The 21,538-nt window shown below is 49.2% G+C and overlaps 1 protein-coding gene across 4 annotated transcripts in view; it reads left to right on the forward strand.

The window, feature by feature from the left end:
* Positions 1–9,880: 9,880 nt before the first annotated feature.
* The window catches only part of pld3 (phospholipase D family member 3), a 64,129-nt gene continuing 52,471 nt past the window's right edge, over positions 9,881–21,538 (forward strand). The window contains exons 1-2 of one of the 4 annotated variants that reach the window (XM_085973614.1): positions 9,881–10,173; positions 11,629–11,801. In XM_085973614.1, coding sequence (XP_085829740.1) covers positions 11,651–11,801 — 151 coding nt within the window. In that variant the 5' untranslated portion in view covers positions 9,881–10,173; positions 11,629–11,650. Of the gene's footprint in view, positions 10,174–10,239; positions 10,278–11,628; positions 11,802–21,538 lie in introns of those variants that run through there. The other 3 variants (XM_085973616.1, XM_085973618.1, XM_085973617.1) reach the window with 3 other exon arrangements.

Below are 21,538 nucleotides of genomic sequence, written 5' to 3' on the forward strand. Positions count from 1 at the left end.
AGTAACCCCTAGATGGCACCTTCACTGGTTGGTTTCCTTTGTTAATTGTTACTTGTTTCTTCTTTCTTTGTGTGAAACCAAATTAACAAATAAATTGTAACTAAAAATCCAATAACCCCTTAAATAAACCTTAACCCCTCAAATTAAAATTTGATTATTTGAACTAATTATGCACTCCAGTCCCCGCGGCGCCCACCGGTCAGTTACTTGTTTCTCCTGTTTATTACTTAACTGCCTTTTATTAGGTTTATTGGTTTCACCTGTTTTTGCTTGTATTTAAGTTCTGTGGTTTCTGCCCTCTGGTTCAGTTTTGACTAGGTGCTCAGTCTCGACTAGTCTGTTGCTGTGGTAGCTTGCCTTGACAAGCCAGTTGCCTTAGTGGTTGCTTGTCTTGAGCTCCTATGTCTATAACTGTTTATCTGTGTTATGTTTTGCTTGTATTAAGTTCTGTGGTTTTTCCCTTTGTTCTCAGTCTTGACAAGGTGCTGACAAGTTGCTCTGTCTTGACTAGGTGCTCAGTTTTGGACAAGCTGATTGCCCTGGGGTAGCTTGTTTTGAGCTCCGCTTGGACAAGCCGGTTGCTTCATGGTAGCTTGTCTTGAGTTTCTATCTTGACTAGCCATTTGCCTATGTGGTAGCTTGTCTTGAGCTCCTATGTTTTGTAACTGTTTACCTGTGTGATTCTAGTCAAGTACTGTTATTTAAGACTGCATATCTGCTTCTCGCCTCGTCTGTCTGCACTTGGGTCCAGAACCAGCCTCGCCCGGATAGCATAGCCCCGTGTCTACACAGCCCCTCGACGGCAACCCTGACCGGAGCATAAATCTTCAGCACGATAGCCAGGATGTTGTCGGAGCCCATAGGCTTTGCTGGGTTCCTGGGATGAGCGGACTGTCCTATGAGGAGAGATTGAGTAGATTGTCCTATACTTTCTGGAGTTTAGAAGAATGAGAGGTGATCTCATTGAAACATACAAGATTCTGAGGGGGATTGACAGGGTAGATGTTGAGAGTTTGTTTCCCCTGTCTGGAGAGCCTAGAACTAGGGGGCAGAGTCTCAGGATAAGGGGTCGACTATTTAGGACTGTGATGAGGGGGAATTTCTTCACTCAGAGGGTGGTGAATCTTTGCAATTCTCTACCCCAGAGGGCTGTGGCGGCTCAGTCGATGAGGATATTCAAGACAGAGATCGATAGATTTTTGGGCACTAAGAGAATCGCGGGATTTAAGGCTGGGGCAGGAAAGTGGAATTCATGTAGAAGATCAGCCATGATCTTACTGAATGGCGGAGCAGGCTTAATGAGCCGTATGGCCGACTCCTGTTCCTATTTCTTATGTTCTTAAGGGCGCATACCTTTAAAATCAGAGCTAGACTTTAATGGTCTAGAGCTCGGGCTAGGGGTGATGTCAGGAGGCACTTCTTCACTCAAAGGGTGGTGGAAATCTGGTACTCAGAAATCTGTTGAGGCTGGGGGACAGTTGAAGATTTCAAAATTACAATTGATAGATTTTTGTTGGGTAAGGGTATTAAGGGATATGGAACCACGGTGGGTAAATAGAGTTAAGATACAGATCGGACATGATCTAATTGAATGGTGGAAGAGGCTGGAGGGGCTGAATCGCCTCCTCCTGTTCCTATGTTGCTGAAAGGTGTGGGGCTTGTGCGTATAGCGGGTGCGTTGAGACGTGAAGGGGCAGGATGGAATGAGGTTGGGCAAGTGATGAATATTAAGGAGAGTGTGTGTAATGTGAATTGGGGAAGGAGTTATTGGTTGTGCAAGTGGTTAGGTATGATCAGAGAATGGTGATAGATTGTGGTGTGAAAAGTGGAAGTGGTGAGTGGATTTGGATTGAGAAAGAGATGTTGCAGTGTTGTTGCGATAGTATGCGATGGAGGGGAGGGAATTCTTCAGCATGTTGGGGAATGGGGTGAGTATTGTCAAGGTCTTGTTGACAGAGTCAGAGAGATGAAGAGCTGTACTCACCCTTGCTCCTCTGAGGACAATGAAGCAGGTCCGGGGGTGATGCTGTGGGCACTGACTGTGGGCGCAGACTGTGGGCGCGGAGAGGGCGGGGGCGCGGACTGTGGGCGCAGACTGTGGGTGCGGAGAGGGCGGGAGTGCAGACTGTCTGCACGGACTGCGGGCATCGACTGTGGGCATCGACTGCCTGCACGGACGGCGCCGACTGTGGGCGCCGACTGTCTTGAACATCTCTGCCAGTGGCCCTTGGTGATCTTCCTGGGGATGATTAATTCCCTCCTTCCCCTCAGTTCGTCCACTTGGACCTCTGAGGAGGCATCTGAAGAGCGGGAGGGCAAACCGTTTCTCATTGCTGCAGCCAGCAGCTGTTCAGGATGAATAGGTCAAGCAGGGACTGTGACCTCACTTTAAATAGGCCTCGCGATTCGCAAGAAATATTGCGCCCGGTTTCTGGAGCGAGTGGGAGGGCAGCACGCCACTGAATGTTACTATTGCCGGGCCTCCCATAACCATCATGATGCTTTTGCTCCCCCTTCGGCCCTGCCCACTGTACCCCTATCCCGAGTTGAAATCAGGCCTATAATCAGGAATATTCTTCAGCTATCAGCTATTGGGAAACACAGGAGACTGCTCCACGATTCAATTAGATTGTGGCTGATCTGTATCTTAACTCCATTTAACCGCCTTGGTCCCTTTACCCTTACCTAACCAAAAACTATCAATCTCAGTTTTGAAATGTTCAATTGACTCCCCCCGGCCTCAACAGCTTTCTGGGGAGAGAGTTCCAGATTTCCACCACCCTTTGTGTGAAGAAGTGCTTCCTGACATCACCCCTGAACGGCCTGGCTCTAATTTTAAGGTTCTGCCCCCTTGTTCTGGACTCCCCCCGCCAGAGGAAATAGTTTCTCTCTCTCGACCCCATCGAATCCTATTGTCGTTTTAATGTGCCAGCTTTTACACTTGGTGTTGTTCTGCTCCAAGATGCTCCTTAAAACCTACCTCTTTGACCAAGCTTTTGGTCACCTGCCCTAATTTCTCCTTATGTGGCTCGGTGTCAACTTTTTTTGTCTTTTAGTACTCCTGTGAAGCACCTTGGGACGTTTTACTACGTGAAAGACACTATATAAATACAAGTTGTTGTTGTTACTGCACAGTGGGCGAGGGAGGGGGACACTCCCGGTTCCATGAGAATTCCCTCCAAGGGAATTCCCGAATGGGACAACGTCAGCACCTTGGGGGTTTGGGGTGGTTGGGGGCAGCACTGATGGGAAAGGGGAGGGGGCCCGATCTGTGTGGACACTTGTCAAAAAATTTGCAGGGCTCTGGGGGAGAGGGCAGGGGGAGGAGTGGGACTAATCGGAGAGCTCGTTCAAAGAGCCGGCACAGGCACAATGGGCCGAATGGCCGCCTTCCGCGCTAAGTTAGGCTGTTAAAGTTTCAGTCCTAGTCCTTCAGCAGAACATTCCAATCATGAATCTCTCTTTCCCTTTTACATTTGGGTGCGAAATTCGATAAGGCCCAATAACGGGCGGGGGCACCGTGGGCTGAGGTTTGCTCGCGCCCATTTAGAAAGCGCAGGCCGCACGTTCATTTGACGCTGCCTGCTAGTTTGAAAGCTCTTAGCGCACAGCCCAGCGCCGGACACGCGTGTAGTGTATGTACCTTTAAGGGGAGAACTACTATTACAGCTTCTGTATACTGTAGTACCGGCAGTGACCACACCTGTATATAAACCCTGAGTAGGGATCTGTACTGTTAGTTTTTAGAGTAACCCTCATCCAGTAAACACCTGTTGATTGTTCCTCTGCAGTCTCTGTCTAGTTATTGAAGGACACCTACATCAAGATACACGGATCCAACATTGGCGACGAGTCGATTCGAACCTACCTGCAACTCTGCATCACCTCCCAGGGATTCGCTCCTGGAGAACAGTGGAAGAAGAAGGCCGAGTCCAGAAGCACGGGCGTCGACCATCCAGCGGAGACTTGAGCATCGCAGAGGAGGCTGTTGAGAGCTGGGCTTAGTCCTCCAGTCACGGTGGTCCAGCGAAACGGGCTGGCAACAGGTACGGCGCAGACCCTTCCCGGACAGCGGCGGCTAGAACCGACCGACGGCACAGAAAAAGGCCGAGCAGCGTCGACGGGATAAGAGAAAGGGTAGAGCGCACAGGGCGCAGCCGGTGTTCAGGACCGAGCGGCGTCAATGAGAGAGGCGCGCAGGAAAATGCGCAGAGCGCAGCCGGTGTTCAAGGGCTGAGCAGCGTCCGCGGGGAAGAAAGGAAAGCGTGGGAGATGCCATTTGAGCCGCAGCGGAGTAGAAGGGAGAGCGCGGGAGACGCCATTTTTGAGCCGCAGTGGAGAAGAAAGGAAAGCGTGGGAGACGCCATTTTTAGCCAGTCTAACCACACCCAGGGATGCCGAAGAGTGGCAGTGTCACAGCGTTCGACAATGAAGTCGAAGATTGGGCGACATATGTCGAATGCATAGAACGCAAGGCGAATGAAGTGCCAGATGCCAGGAAAGCACTGGTATTGTTGAATTCCATGGGTGCAAAAACATATGGCTTACTGCGAAACTTAGTAACCCCAGAGAAGCCAGTGGAAAAGGATTTTGAAAGCATAGTGTCAATCCTACAAGACCACTTAAACCCCACACTGCTGCTGATAGCAGAAAGATTTAAGTTTCACAAAAGGAACCAGCATAAAGAGGAAAGTAATGCTGAGTATTTAACGGAACTGCGCAAGCTATCGAAACACTGACAGTTTGGAACGGGACTAGCAGATACTTTAAGGGACAAGTTTGTGTGTGGGCTTCAAAGTGAAGGAACCCAGAAACGGCTTCTATCAGAAAAGGATCTTACGCTGGACAAGGCTTTCAGCATGGTAGTATCACACGAAGCAGCCGCACGGGGCGCTACAGAGATACAACGGAGACCGCAAGAATATGGCACAAATGAAATGTCATTCGGAGCAGTGAAGTGCTATCGCTGCGGCAGAACAACACATGACCATAAGGATTGTTGGTTCAAGGACCAAGTGTGCAGACAGTGTGGAAAAGTAGGACACATAGCAAGAGTCTGCAGGTCGGGAAAGAAAACCAGCAGCAAGAAATCTCCACAGGAGAAGTACAAGAAGGTACATAAGGTGACGGAGAGTAGTTCAGATGAACAGAAAAGTGATACAGACTCCGGAAGCAAGGAGCTGGGTTGTCTGAAACTACATAATGTAATCAAAATGGAGGATCACCAAACTATCTGGGTCACGCTCAAGATAGACGGAGTCCAAGTGAAAATGGAATTGGACACAGGATCAGCCCTAACAGTCATAAACCGAAGGGACTACAAGCGGCTATTCTCACATATACCCTTGAGAGATAGAGATTGTCTTGAAGACATACACGGGGCAAAAAGTCTACCCCAAAGGAAAAATAAGGGTGAACGTTATATATAACGGCAAGGAAACACCAAAAATGGACCTATATGTATTGCCGGATGGAGGACCACCACTACTAGGACGTGAATGGATCCGGAAGATACAGTTAGATTGGCATTCCATACAAGCACTGATGGTAGATGCCAAAAAGGATGACGACGTCACACCTGGACGACTGTCAAAAATGCTAACTGACGCACAAGAAGTGTTCCAGGAGGGACTCGAACACTAAAAGGCATAACAGCGACGATCAAAATAGAGGAAAATGCAAGCCCAAAGTTTTTAAGGCCTTATGTGATCCGCCCAGCCGTCGAAGCAGAGCTGGAAGGTTTGGAATGTTCTGGAGTACTGTCCAAAGTGGACTGGAGCGAGTGAGCTACACCCATCGTTCCTGTAATGAAGAGGTCGTTGAGTAATGTGCCTGGGGAACTAAAGAAGGTTCGCATCTGTGGGGACTTTAAGGTGACAGTGAACCCAGTCCTTCACACGGTACAATATCCGCTTCCGCGGATTGAAGATATTTTCGCCTCGCTATTTGGAGGAAAACGCTTCACTAAGATTGATCTGGCCCAGGCGTACCTGCAAATGGAGGTAGAAGAAGCCTCGAAACAGTACCTCACGATCAACACTCATAAAGGTCTCTACCAATACAACCGGCTGGTGTTCGGGGTAGCATCAGCTCCGGCTATTTGGCAAAGGGCAATGGATCAAGTCCTGCAAGGGATTCCAGGGACCCAGTGTTATTTGGACGACATCCTGGTCACGGGCGAAAATGACAGTGATCACCTCGCCAACCTGGAGCAGGTGCTCACTAGATTGAAGGAATATGGGCTCCGAGCTAATCGCCACAAATGCGAGTTTTTCCAGAAGCAGATCTTGTATTGTGGCCACGTTATTGATGAAGAGGGTTACATAAGTCCCCTGAAAAGATTGAGGCAGTAGTCAAGGCTCCAGCACCGGAAAATGTGTCACAACTGAGGTCGTTCCTCGGGCTGGTGAACTACTACCATAAGTTCTTGCCGAATTTGTCTACAGTACTACACCCACTGAACACCCTACTGCAAACGGGGGTACCATGGAAGTGGAATGACGAATGTAAACGAGCTTTCCAGAAGTGCAAAAAATTGATCACATCAAAAGAGGTGTTGGCGCATTTCAACCCAGCACTACCAATTCGGTTGGCGTGTGATGCATCACCCTATGGTATTGGAGCAGTGCTGTCGCACAAATTCCTGGACGGCTCGGAGAGGCCAGTAGCCTTTGCGTCTCGGTCACTAACCTCAGCCGAGCGTAACTACGCCCAGATTGACAGGGAGGCCCTCAGCCTAGTGTGGGGAGTGAAAAAGTTCAGCCACTGCACGGGCAGAAGTTCACCTTGCTGACTGACCACCAACCACTTGTCTCCATCTTTAATCCAAAGAAGGGCGTTCCGGTGATGACTGCGCAACGGCTACAAAGATGGTCCCTTTTTCTAGGGGCGAACCAATATGAAATAGAGTATAAGGGCACAAAACAGCATGGAAACGCTGATGGGCTATCACGCCTGCCACTGCCTACTGCGGAGGAAGCACCAGCAGTGGACCCTGTCGAAATATTTTATTCGACTATAATTGAACTCTTGCCAGTAACTAACGCGGATATAGAGAAGGAGACCCGAAATGACCCGACACTGTCTCGGGTATATGACTTGACGGTGAAGGGATGGCCAACACATGGCGACTCACTGTTGCCAGCATTCTCATCCAGAAGAGAACAGCTGTCGGTATGCCAGTGGACCTTGATGTGTGGATACCGAGTGGTAATTCCACCCAAGTTAAGGGAGAGAGTGCTCAATGAGCTTCACGAAGGCCATCTGTGAGGGGTGAAAATGAAAAGCCTTGCTAGGGCTTATGTGTGGTGGCCGGGGATCGATCAGCAAATCGAGGACCTGAAAGAGCTGCTCAGGATGCCAGAAGGTCCAAAATGCACCACCACATGCCCCTCTACACCCATGGGAGTGGCCCTCATCTCCATGGCAACGGGTGCATATTGATTTTGCTGGTCCATTCATGGACTCAATGTTTTTAATAGCTGTGGATGCGCACTCAAAATGGCCTGAGGTGATCAAAATGTCCACCACCACCACGGAGAAAACGATTGCAGTCCTACGGACCATATTTGCCAGGAACGGCTTGCCAGAGCAGATTTGCTCTGATAACGGACCACAGTTTGTGTCCGAAGAGTTTAGGAAATTTATGAGAAGGAATGAGGTAAGGCATTACACATCCGCCCCGTATCATCCAGCCACAAATGGATTGGCTGAGAGGTTCGTACAAACCTTTAAAAAGGCAGTAAGGGTCATGTGCGATGACGACATTCCACTGCAGCATAAGGTGGACAATTTCCTGTTAGCCTACAGAAATGTGACACATGCAGTTACCAACCAGACCCCGGCCATGATGTTCTTTAACCGAAGGTTGAGATCTCGTCTGGATTTGCTCAGACCAAATGTACGAAGAAATGTTGAGAATAAGCAATTCCAGCACATCAATGAGAAGCCGACAAGGAGCTTCAATGTAGGGCAACCAGTCTTGGCCTGCGACTACCGAATAGAGAAATGGCAACCAGGAGCGATATGCACACGGCAGGGGCCACTAATGTACACAGCATCGTGAGACGCCATGTCGACCAGATCCTAGAGTCACAGGAACGAGTCAACCCCATGTCTCTCGTACCTGGTGATGAACCCGACATACAGGTAGCATCTACCCCAGAAACAGTAGCATCGGAAGCTGATGACCCAACCGATGACAGGGTGCCAGAATCGCCTCCGCACCAAGAGCAAGACACTCAGGAAAGGCGCTATCCAGAAAGGATCAGGAAGCCTCCCCAAAGACTGAATTTATAAATGGACTATTTTCAGTTAATGTTGCATGTTAAAAGTGTTAATTGTTAAATGAATGTTATGGTACTGTCAATCTAAAAGGGGAGGAATTGTAGTGTATGTACCTTTTTAAGAGGAGAACTACTTTTACAGCTCCTGTATACTGTAGTACCGGCAGTGACCACACCTGTATATAAACCCTGAGTAGGGATCTGTACAATTAGTTTTAGAGTAACCCTCATCCAGTAAACACCTGTTGATTGTTCCTCTGCAGTCTCTGCCTAGTTATTGAAGGACACAACATCAAGATACACGGATCCAACAACGCGGCTTCAGGCTATGCCCTCAGCAGGAGGCCCAATGTGGCGTCGCTATAGCAACGCTGTATTCTCTTAAAGGAAGGCTATCATTTTAGGAAGCAGTCTTGAGCCCTTATAGCTCACCTGCTTGCTGAAAAAAGACACTAAAAATCATTCTAAACTAGGCAGTCTTCAGCTCGTAAAGCTGAACTGCCTTTTGCACGTAAAAAATGGTAAACAGTCAGTTTTTACCCCAATCTTTCAAAATAACATTTTCCTACGTTAAAGGGTTTACATTAATACTAGTTGTTGTTCCATACAATCTACTGTTAATTCAAACTTTTTTTTTGTTGTTGCAGGTTCAATTATCCAGTAATTTGAGTTAAATCTTTGAATTAACAGCAGGCCGTAAATGCACGCATTTTCTTTTCTACTGAACTGCAAGCCCTGACCGGCTGACAAACCGCCTTCCCGAGCCCTGACGCCAACCTCTCTGTTGCCGTCTTTCGGATGAGATGTTAAACCGAGGTCCCGTCTGCTCTCAGGTGGACGTGAAAGATCCCACGGCACTATTTCGAAGAAGAGCAGGGGAGTTCTCCCCAGTGTCCTGGGGCCAATATTTATCCCTCAACCAACATCACTAAAAAACAGATTATCTGTTCATTATCGCAAATTGGCTGCTGCGTTTCCTACATTACAACAGTGACTCCACTTCAAAAAGCACTTTGGGACGTCCTGAGGTTGTGAAAAGCGTGATATAAATTCAAGCTTTGAATGCACTGGAGAGGTACCACCAACGCTGCCGCCGCAAGATCCTGCAAATCCATTGGCAGGATAGGCGCACCAACATCAGTGTTCTCGCTCAGGCCAACATCGCCAGCATCGAAGCTCTGACCACGCTCAATCTGCTCCGATGGACGGGTCACATTGTCCGCATGCCCGATACCAGACTCCCAAAACAAGCGCTCTACTCGGAGCTCCGGCACGGCAAGAGAGCCCCAGGTGGGCAGAGAAAACGCTTCAAAGACACCCTCAAAGCCTCCTTGAAAAAGTGTAACATCCCCACCGACACCTGGGAATCCCTGGCCCAAGACCGCACAAAGTGGAGGAGAAGCATCCGGGAAGGCGCCGAAAACCTCGAGTCTCTTCGCCGGGAGCAAGCGGAAGCCAAGCGCAAACAGCGGAAGGAGCGCACGTCAACCCAAGCACCCCACCCACCCTCTGCCCCACCTATGACAGAGACTGTAGGTCCCGCATTGGACTCATCAGTCACCTGAGAACCCATTTTTAATGTGGAAGCAAGTCATCCTCGGTTCCGAAGGAGGATAAATTCAAGTCTGTCTTTCTCTTTCTTTTGCCACAAGGATTTCCAGGGACAGGAGGCGGGTCCGACTGGTGCTTTACCGTCAGGAGTCATGTGATCCTGATGTCAGTCTTTATAATTTGAGATAGCTACATACACTCACGGGACTGAGAGCAGCAGATCCCTGGCACAGAGCGAGGCGAGAGAGAGAGGCTGGAAAGACCCAGGTCTTCCTGTGCCTGCGAACACACACAGGAGGAAACTACAAGCCACAAGGGGCTGCTTGACTAAGCGTCTGTGAGTAATTAATTGGTTGGTTCACGGAGTCTCTCTCTCTCTGGGGCGGGTAGCGGCTGGTGTCAGAGAGCGAGGCTAGCCATGAATTCATTCATTAGTCCCAGGTTTGTGGGCCTTTTTCAGTTTATATAAACCTGTTCTGCAGCAGACGAAACCACATCGAAGGACTGAGTTGTTGTGACCTGGAATGTGCTGCCTGAAAGGAGGGGGGTGGAAGCAGATTCAACAGTAACTTTCAAATTGGAATTGAAAAAATACTTGAAGTGGAAACATTTCCAGGGCTGTGGGGGAAGAGCAGGGGGAGTGAGACTAATTGGAGAGCTCGTTCAAAGAGCCTGGCTCAGGCAGGATGGGCCGAATGGCCTCCTTCTGTGCTGTATCCTTCTCTGATTGAGTGCTTTTTTTTTTCTATAGAGTTCCTCTAAGCAGGTGCTGAATTCGGGGGGTGTGAGACGCGAAGCTTCAGCACACAGTGGGCAGGATGATAAATAAACCCACCGCGATTATGGGCTGGTGTTTTTTTCCTCAGCCCCAGGATGTGGTCTTTGTCTCAGTTGACAGAATGCTGCCCATAGCAACCAACCCTTGCACCGACCATAGGCCAGGGTCTCCGGGACTGGGGTCGGGTGCTCAGTAAAGCACCAGGTGGTGTCTGTAAGGTCAGGGGTGCGGAGACAACAACAACAGCAACCTGCATTTATATAGCGCCGCCAATGTATTAAAACGTCCCAAGGTGCCGCGCGGGGGCGATTTTTCAAACACAATTTGACACCGAGCCTCATAAGGGTGGTGGGGGTCTGGAACTCACTGCCTGAAAAGGGTGGTAGAGGCAGAAACCCTCACCGCATTTAAAAAGTACTTGGATACGCACTTGAATGTTCCCCACATTACAACAGTGACTCCACTTCAAAAGTACTTCATTGGCTGTAAAGCGCTTTTGAGACGTCCGGTGGTCGTGAAAGGCGCTATAGAAATGCAAGTGCCGTAACCTACAGGGCTACGGACCAAGAGCTGGAAAGTGGGATTAGGGCGGAAAGCTCTTTGTCGGCCACCGCGGACACGATGGGCCGAACGGCCTCCTTCTGTGCCGTAAATTTCTATGATGAGATATGAGGCCAAGTGGGCAAAAGCTGGGTCAAAAGAGGTAGGTTTTAAGGAGCGACTTAAAGGAGGGGAGAGAGAGAGAGAGAGAGAGAGAGAGAGGTGGCGAGGGTAGGGAGTTTGTGGCAGGGGCCGAAGACAATGGCTTCGGTCTTCCCTATATTTAATTGGAGGAAGTTTCTGCTCATCCAGAACTGGATGTCGGACAAGCTTTCGGTCAATCTGCGCGCAAAGCCAGGGAGAAAAGTCATAAAAACACAATTTTGTTTCATCATGTTTGTTGAGCATTTTCATTTATTAGTTATAAAAATATTGGAGATTGGGGGGGGAAAAAAATGTCTGTTTCTCAAACAGTTAAGATGAATCCAGTTGGGTAATGAAGAGTCCGTTCCCTTTCCCATTGGCCGTGGGAAAGCGGCGCGCCAGAGGATGGACCAATGATGGAAGCGTGGGGGCGGTTCGAGGTGGGAGGTCGTGTGATGCAACCTCCAGGTGTAGACGTTCTGCTGCAGCTGTACAAAACCCTGGTGAGACCACACCTGGAGCACTGGGAGCAGTTCTGGGCACCACACCTTAGGAAGGATAGATTGGCCTCGGAGGGAGTGCAGCGTAGGGTTACCAGAATGACACCCGAACTCCATGGGTTAAATTACAAGGAGCAATTACACAAACTAGGATTGTATTCCCTGGAATTCAGAAGGTAATGGGGTGATCTAATCAAAGTTTTCAAGATATTAAGGGTCAGTTCGATAGGGTAGATAGAGAAACTATTTCCACTGGACTAGGGGGCACAGTCTAAAGATTAGGGCCAGGCCTTTCAGGAGTGAAATTAGGAAACACTTCTACACACACAGGGTGGTAGAAGTTTGGAACTCTTCCGCAAACAGCAATTGATGCTGGATTAATTTTAAATTTGAGATTGATAGGTTTTTGTTAACCAAAGGTAGTAAGTGATATGGGCCAAAGGCAGGTCGATGGAGTTAGGTCGCAGATCAGCCATGATCTCATCGAATGGCGGAACAGGCTCGAGGGGCTCAATGGCCTCCTCCTGTTCCTGTGTTCCTACGTTGGATACACCCAACTAGAGCAGGCAATCCTGAGTCCCCAGCAGCTGCTGCCCTCAGAGGGGGTATTTAACGGCAGGACCATTCCCCAGAGCGGGTCAAAGGGGAGGATCTCTGGGTGGAGTTCAGACTCCCAGGCATGAGAGGGTAATGAATCTGAGAGTGACTGGGAGCTTAGTGTAGGCTGCACCACATAACCACAGCCTGGCTGAGTATAAACGGGTTGTAACCAGCCTGGCGTCCAGGACACAGCTATCATTGGGCAGCCTGCTTGTAGTGGCCTCTAAAGCTAAGTATTTCTCCTGTCTTTCGGATGAGACGTTAAACCGAGGCCCCGTCTGCCCCCTCAGGTGGACGTAAAAGTTCCCACGGCACTATTGGAAGTGAGCGGGGGTGGGGGGGGAGTTCTCCCCAAGTGTCCTGGGGGCCAATATTTATCCCTCAACCAACATCACTAAAAAAAAAACAGATTATCTGGTCATTCATCACGTTGCTGTTTGTGGGAGCTTGCTGTGTGCAGATCGACTGCTGACCGAACAACAGGGACTGCACTACAGAATGCACTTCATTGGCTGTTAAGCGCTTTGGGGGCGTGCGGTTTCTGCGATGAGATGGTTATTGCACCCAACACAGGGAGGGGTGGTTAGAGAGCCTGCTGGTTATAGATGTGGACTGGCGGGGGATGGGTGGTTGCTGAGGCAATGTCCTGTTGGTTATAGATGTGGGGGAGGGGAGCTTTTACACCTGCCTAAACCAGCGGACGGAGGGGGGGGCCCTCGGTTTAACACCTCTACTGAAAGACGGCACCTCCTCCGACAGTGCACTGCTCTGGAGTCTCAGCCTGTAGAAGCTGCTCACGTCTCTGGAGTGGGACACACAACCTTCTGATTGAGAGGCGGGAGGCCTCTGGGCCATTATAATCAAGCCTCCACAGTGTCAGCCGTGGCTCAGTGGGCAGCACTCCCACTTCTGAGTCAGAAGGTCGTGGGTTCAAAGTCCCACTCCAGGGACTTGAGCAGAAAAATCTAGGCCGACACACCCAGTGCAGTGCTGAGGGAGTGCTGCACTGTTGGAGGTGCCGTGTTTCAGATGAGACGTTAAACCCAGGCCCCGTCTGCTCCCTCAGGTGGACGTAAAAGATCCCACGGCACTATTTCAAAGAAGAGCAGGGGAGTTCTCCCCGGTGTCCTGGCCAATATTTATCCCTCAATCAACATCACTAAAAACAGATTATCTGGTCATTATCACATTGCTGTTTGTGGGAGCTTGCTGTGCACAAATTGGCTGCTGTGTTTCCCACATCACAACAGTGACTACACTTCAAAAAGTACTTCATTGGCTGTAAAGCGCTTTGGGATGACCGGTGGTCGTGAAAGGCGCTATAGAAATGCAAGTCTTTTTTCCATTGTTCAGACCTTTTATTAGGGGCCAAGTTAAAATGGAGATGCCTCCACTGCATAAGTCAGAAGCCTGTTTATAAAGGGTGTCTCTGAGTTAGCCTCAGTCAGCTCTCTGGAGAGTGGTACCCTACGCTCAGATACTTCAGCGGTTTCGTCAGCTAGGTGACGGAAGTTCAAAGCGCTTGTTAGTGGTTTTGGAGGAGGAAGAGGAGAATTATCTGTAATATCGCCAGTATATTTTGCAAGTGCAACTATTTGTAGAAGTGATTCAAGTTCCTCTTTTTTTAGACCGAGTGTGGTATTCGATTTTCGCAGACGTCTGATCTAATGTTCCTGCCCAGCTGCATAAGAACTAGGAGCAGGAGTGGGCCACACGGCCCCTCGAGCCTGCTCCGCCACACGGCCCCTCGAGCCTGCTCCGCCACACGGCCCCTCGAGCCTGCTCCGCCACACGGCCCCTCGAGCCTGCTCCGCCACACGGCCCCTCGAGCCTGCTCCGCCACACGGCCCCTCGAGCCTGCTCCGCCACACGGCCCCTCGAGCCTGCTCCGCCATTCAATAAGATCATGGCTGATCATCAGCCTCAGCTCCACTTTCCCGCCCAATCCCCATATCCCTTGAATCCCCTAGAGTCCAAAAATCTATTGATCTCAGCCTTGGATATACTCAATGACTGAGCCTCCACAGCCCTCTGGGGCAGAGAATTCCAAAGATTCACAACCCTCTGAGTGAAGAAATTTCTCCTCACCTCAGTCCTAAATGGCCGACCCCTTATCCTGAGACTGTGACCCCTGGTTCTAGACTCTCCAGCCAGGGGGAAACAACCTCTCAGCATTTACCCTGTCAATCCCCCTCAGAATCTTATGTTTCAATGAGATCACCTCGCATTCTTCTAAACTCTAGAGAGTATAGGCCCAATCTACTCGATCTCTCCTCATAGGACAGCCCCCTCATCCCAGGAACCAGTCTGGTGAACCTTCGTTGCACTTCTTCTATGGCAAGTATATCCTTCCTTAGAAACGGAGACCAAAACTGCACATGAATTAGTCACAGATTTTAAGGACCCTGCCCCTCTTTTCCCCCCCCCCCCCCCAACCACCCCCCCCTCAATAATCTAAAAGGCTTTCTGGCCTGTTGGGCTCTGGGAATTTTATCCATGGATTGCAGTCAATCGGGAGGGAATCCAAGGGTTGTAAGTTAGACTGAGATCCTGAGCTCCATTTCTTTCAGGGCCAGGGCCAGAAATGCTACAGCCTTTTCAATTCTCCTCTGCAGTTACCTCCTCCCCCCACAAATATTCACAAAGAAAAATAAGCCTTGTATTCACAGAGGCCTAGAAATTCGGTATAGCCGCGCTTGGGGCGCTAGTCCTGGCGATGCGCAAAGTTTAGCGCCGGGCGCAATTTAGTGCCACCTAGCGCGATATTGGGTTGCAGCGCCCCTAAAGGTGATTGCGGTGCTAAATCAGGCGCTGCACGCTACTCTTAAGGCGCTAACCGGCGGCGCAACCCAATTTTGCGGCGGCGGGGTGCAGCGAGTGTGCTGTCAATAATCACTTTCTCTGAGACACACTGGCGCCGGCCTGCTCTTAAAGGGGCAGGTCAATTGGCATCACCAGATACACTCACTGCCTTGTAGGCCTTCAAAGCGGTGGGAGCCTACCTGTGGCGCACCAGCCTAGCAAGACATGGAAAGGGTGAGGCAGAGGGCGGAACGCCTCACTGATGGGGCATTGGATGCTTTGGTTGGCGCAGTGGAATCAAGGCCAAGGAAGATGGTCGGAATGTGATTTATGTTTTGGACAGTCTCCCGGGTGTGAGAGGCAGTTATGTGTCAGTGTGTTAGTTTTGCTTTCTGTTGCCATAGCTTTCTCATGCTTGAAGGAACCACATTTTGTGTAATGAAACACTTCCTTCATTTACAATGGCCATGCCTGCTATTTACATGCATCTTGCCCTTCACAGGCTTGGGGGTATCAGACCGGTTCCATTCCTGTTCTTGGAATGGCAGCAAGCATTCCGTGAGAGGGGCCTAGAAGCTACTTCTGATCAGCCTCTTGCGCGCAGCCTGAGAAGAGCCGCTCGCGTAGAAGTTCAGGCCAGCAGGCATCTTCTCAGCCACCGACAGAGATGTCCTGCACCTTATCTGAGGCTGCAGATCTGGCTGAAGCAGCTGGCACAGCTCAGTCACCACCTCCTTTCTAAATCGCAGCCTTCTGACACACTGCTCCTCCGGCATGTTCATGTAGGAAAACTGCTGTCGGAAAACCCTGCCAGCGTAAGGACTGCTGTGGCGACGTCTGTTGGCCCTCCTCCGTCTGGCCATGCCCGCCTCCCCCCCCCCCCCCCCCCCCCCCAACCACCCAGCGTCTCGGTGCCCTTTCCAGATGATTCAGCAGCAGGACGTTCCCCTCCAATGCAGCCACCATAATAAGTGCCCACAGGAAATTTCCCCGTTGTCAAGGCTCACCAACAGCAAGGTGATGGTCAGAAGGCTGAAGATCGTCTGCCTCCGCTGGCTCAGTGGTCAAATGGCTCTCAGTGTGCAGCTCAGCAACTCTTTGTAGCTCTCGAGGAAGTTGTGCTCCAAAAATGGCTGCCGCTTTTAAACCACACCAGTCCCCTTTAAATAACGCTCCTGCAGCCCGAGAGCGGCTTGGTAAGGTCCAGGTAAGCTGTCACTATTAGCGCCAGGCGCTACAGAGGGGGGCGCCACTGAATTTCCGGTCCGGGGCGCCCAAAAGGCGTTGCACACTCAAATGACGTCATAATCAGCCTGCGCCCATGAGCGGGTGCTAAGATTTAGCGCCGGCGCTAAATGCATGCTCAATATGGGGCGAGGCGCCTTGCGCCCGCCCGGAAATTGCCTAGCGCCCCACTTCTCGGCCTCTTTAGGCGTTAATCGGTGGCGCTAACAACCGAATTTCTCCCCCAGAGTGTCTTATCACATCGCTCCAAAACACCCCAGAGCATTTCACAGGCAATAAATTACTCTTTGAAGTACTGTGACAGTTATGTAGGCGAATGGGGCAGCCATTTTGTGCACAGCAAGCTCCCGCAAACAGAAGCAAACTGAATAACTTGCTCATCTGCGTTTGAAGGCGTTGGTTGAGGATGAATTGTTGGCCGGGACACAGAGAGAACTCCCGACTCGCTTATGACTCATCCTTATGTTCAGTCTAACTGTTGAGCAACTTCTTCAGAGTGAGTCACTTAGACAAGTTCTTTTCAAGGAAGTCTATGGTGAGTTTCTGGTCACTAGGCATGCAAACTGCATTTTTCCTATTCTTCCACTCCCATCTGCAGGAGCTGAGCTGAACTCCATCACTGCTGACTGTGGGTCATGGGCAACACTTCCTGTTCATGATGTCGCAGGGGGAGGAGTCTCAAACAAAATGGCCGCCTCTGACCAGAGGTTGCCGAGCAGAAAACATGGTAACCATGGTAACAGGAGGTGACTGAGTGACACTGAGCAGTGTACGCCTTTTTTACGATAACCAATAAGGAGACACTGGGTTGTCCCAGTATCGTGAAGCCAAATATAAGAAATCTTAACAAAAGTGCCCCCTTCAACAAATTAAATAATAAATTGATTTTCCTTATCCACCACACACTCCAGTCCCTGCAGTGCCCACCGGTCGCGGAGGTCCTTAACTGTACCCGGTGGTCACCGCATGCTCCCTCTCCAGGGCCACCCGGGCAATTTTCCCCCCTCCCCCCACCTCCACCACGGGCCGCGCCCAACCTGGACCTGTAGATAGCTACCATGGCCAGGCCCAGGAGCAGATCCACGTGGAGGTCCTCCGTCTTGTCCGCTGCCACCCCCCCCCCCCACCCCTGACTCTGCCCTGGGTGGCCAAAGATCAGGAGTATAGGACTGAAGTGAAGCCAGAGGTTGAGGAGCAGCCCATTCAAACAATGGAGAAGGTGAACAGCAACCTCTTGCACTCCGTGTACCCGTGAGACACGGACACATCCAGGCCGCAAGTAATTACAGGCAGCCTGGCAAGCCGTAAAATAAGAACATAAGAAATAGGAGCAGGAGTAGGCCATTCGGCCCTTCGAGCCTGTTCCGCCATTCAATGAGATCATGGCTGATCTTCTGCCTCAACTCCATTCACCGGCCCTATCGCCATATCCCTCGATGCCCTTACTAGTCAGAAATCTATCGACTTCTGTTTTGAATATACCCAATGACTGAGCCTCCACAGCCCTCTGGGGTAGAGAATTCCAAAGATTCACCACCTTCTGTGAAGAAATTTCTTCTCATCTCAGTCCTGAATGGCCTACCCTTTATCTTGAGGCTGTGGCCCCTGGTTCTAGACTCCCCAGCTAAGGGAAGCATTCTCCCACCATCCATCCTATCAAACCCTGTAATAATTTTGTATGCTTCAATGAGATCCCCTCTCATTCTTCTGAATTCAAGAGAATACAGGCCTAGTTTACTCAATCTCTTCTCATACGACAGTCCCGCCATCCCAGGAATCAATCTCGTGAACCTTCGTTGCACTCCCTCTATGGCAAGTATATCCTTCCTTAGGTAAGGAGACCAAAATTGTACACAGTACTCCAGGTGTGGTCTCACCAAGGCCCTGTATAATTGGAGTAAGACTTCTTTACTCCTGTACTCAAATCCTGTTGTAGTGAAGGCCAGCATACCATTTGCCTTCCTAATGGCTTGCTGCACCTGCACATTCACTTTCAGTGACTCATGTACAAGGACACCCAGGTCCCTTTGAGCATCTGCATTCCCTAATCTTTCACCATTTAGGAAATACTCTGCCTTTCTGTTTTTTTTTCTACCAAAGTGGATAAGTTCACATTTATCCACATTATATTCCATCTGCCATGTTCTCGCCCACTCACTGAGCCTGTCGAGATCCCCTTGAAGCCTCTTCACATCCATTTCGTAACTGACACTGCCATCGAACTTTGTGTCATCAGCAAATTTGGAAATGTTACATTTAGTCCCCTCATCCAAATCATTGATATAGATTGTGAATAGCTGGGGCCCAAGCACCGATCCTTGCGGTACCCCATTAGTCACAGCCTGCCATCCTGAAAAAGACCCATTTATCCCTACTCTTTGTTTTCTGTCTGTTAACCAATTCTCAATCCATGCAAGTATATTACCCCCAATTCCATGTGCCCTAATATTGTTCACCAACCTCTTGTGTGCGACTTTATCGAAGGCCTTCTGAAAATCCAAATACACCACATCTACTGGTTCCCCTTTGTCTACTCCACTAGTTACATCCTCAAAGAACTCCAATAGGTTTGTCAAACAGGATTTCACTTTCATAAATCCATGTTGACTATGCCCAATCTTACTATTAGTTTCTAAGTGCCCAGTTATTGCATTGTTTATAATAGATTCCAGCATTTTCCCAACTACTGATGTGAGACTAACAGGTCTGCAGTTCCCTGTTTTCTCTCTCCCTCCTTTCTTAAATAGCGGGGTTACATTTGCTATCCTCCAATCTGCAGGAACCGTTCCAAAATTCTATGGATTTTGGAAGATGACAACCAATGCGTCCACTATCCCAATGGCCACCTCTTTCAAAACCCTAGGATGTAGGTCATCCGGGCCTTGGGATTTGTTGACTTTTAGTCCCATTAATTTTGCAAGTACTGTTTTTTAACTAATAATTTCTTTAAGTTCCTCATTCTCGTAACACCCTTGGTTTTCTCGTATTTCTGGGAGGATTTTTGTGTCTTCCTCCGTGAAGACAGAAACAAAGTATTTATTTAATTTTGCTGCCATTTCCTCATTCCCCATTATAAATACTCCCGTCTCTGACCTTTGCCAGTCTATAGAAGCTTTTACAATCCGTTTTTATATTTTTTGCCAGTTTGTGCTCCTATTCCATTTTCCCTTTCTTTATCAATTTCTTGGTCCCCCTTTGCTGATTTCTAAAAAATCCCAATCCTCAGGTTGACTGCTTTTTCTGGCAACTTTATAAGCTTCCTCTTTTGACTTAATGCTAGCTTTAATTTCTTTTATTAGCCATGGTTGGATCACTTTTCCTTTTGGGTTTTTAATGCCCTGGAGGAATATATGTTTGTTGCAAATTGCGGCGCTGGAGCTGCGATTGGATACATACTGGAGCGTTCACGATGCTCAGGACATCGTGAATAGCACATTTACGGAGTTGGACACACCGCAGGAAGAGGTTGGACAGGAAGAAAGGGAACGGGTGACCAACAGGCAGAGTACTAGGCGCAGGCAGGTAGTGCAGGGGTCCCCTGTGGCCATCTCCCTCTCCAACAGATACACCACTTTGAGTACTGTTGGGGAGGATGGCTTATCAAAGGAAGGCAGCAGCAGCCAACTTCCTGGCACCAGGGGTGGCTCTGCTGCACAGAATGGGAGGAAAAAGAGGGGTAGAGCTATAGTGATAGGGGATTCAATTGTAAGGGGAATAGATAGGCGTTTCTGCGGCCGCAAACGAGACTCCAGGATGGTGTGTTGCCTCCCTGGTGCAAGGGTCAAGGATGTCTCCGAGCGGCTGCAGAACATCTTGGAAGGGGAGGGTGAACAGCCAGTTGTCGTGGTGCATATAGGCACCAACAATATAGGTAAAAAGCGGGATAAGGTCCTAAAAGCGGAATATAGGGAGTTAGGAGATAAATTAAAAAACAGGACCTCCAAAGGTAGTAATCTCAGGATTGCTACCAGTGCCACATGCTAGTCAGAGTAGAAATAGAAGGATATTTCAGATGAATACGTGGCTAGAGGAATGGTGCCAGGGGGAGGGATTCAAGTTCCTGGGACATTGGAACCAGTTCTGGGGGAGGTGGGACCAGTTCAGACTGGACGGTTTGCACCTGGGCAGGGCTGGAACCGATGTCCTAGGGGGAGTGTTTGCTAGTGCTGTGGGGGAGGGTTTAAACTAAAATGGCAAGGGGTTGGGATCCTGAGCAGGGAGACAGAGGAAAGGGAAACAAGTATAAAAGCAAAAGATAGGAAGGAGAAAAACAAAAGTGGCAGAGAAGTCAACGGTTTAAATCAAACATGGCCACAGTAAATAATAATTCTAATCGGTCTAAGAGCGTTAAAAAAACAAGCCTGAAGGCTTTGTGTCTTAATGCGAGGAGCATTTGTAATAAGGTGGATGAATTGGCTGCACAAATAGAAGTAAACAAATACGTTTTGGTTGGGATTACGGAAACGTGGCTCAAGGAAGGCCAGGACTGGGAACTCAACATCCAGGGGTATTCGATATTCAGGAAAGATAGGCAAAAAGGAAAGGGAGGTGGGGTAGCATTACTGGTTAAAGAAGGGATTAACACAATTGTAATGAAGGATATTAGCTCTGATGAGGTGGAATCTGTATGGGTAGAATTGAGAAATACTAAGGGGAAAAAAACATTAGTGGGAGTGGTTTATAGACCTCCAAACAGTAAGGCAGAGGTTGGGGATGGCATTAAAAGGGAAATTAAAGAAGCGTGCAATAAGGGCACAGCAATCCTCATGGGTGACTTTAATCTACATATAGATTGGGCCAACCAAATTAGTAACAATACTGTGGAGGAGGAATTCCTGGAGTGTTTACAGGATGGTTTCCTGGACCAATATGTCAAGGAACCAACCAGAGATCAGGCCATCTTAGACTGGGTATTATGTAATGAGAAAGGATTAATTAACAATCTTGTTGTACGAGGCCCCTTGGGTCGGAGCGATCATAATATGATCGAATTCTTCATTAAGATGGAGAATGAAGTAGTTGACTCGGAGACTAGGGTCCTCAATTTAAATAAAGGAAACTACGATGGTCTGAGGAGCGAGTTGGGTAGGATT

Source organism: Somniosus microcephalus, chromosome 34, assembly GCF_052327205.1.
Source record: "Somniosus microcephalus isolate GS21.2 chromosome 34, FLI_Smic_1.0, whole genome shotgun sequence".
NCBI lineage: Eukaryota > Metazoa > Chordata > Chondrichthyes > Squaliformes > Somniosidae > Somniosus > Somniosus microcephalus.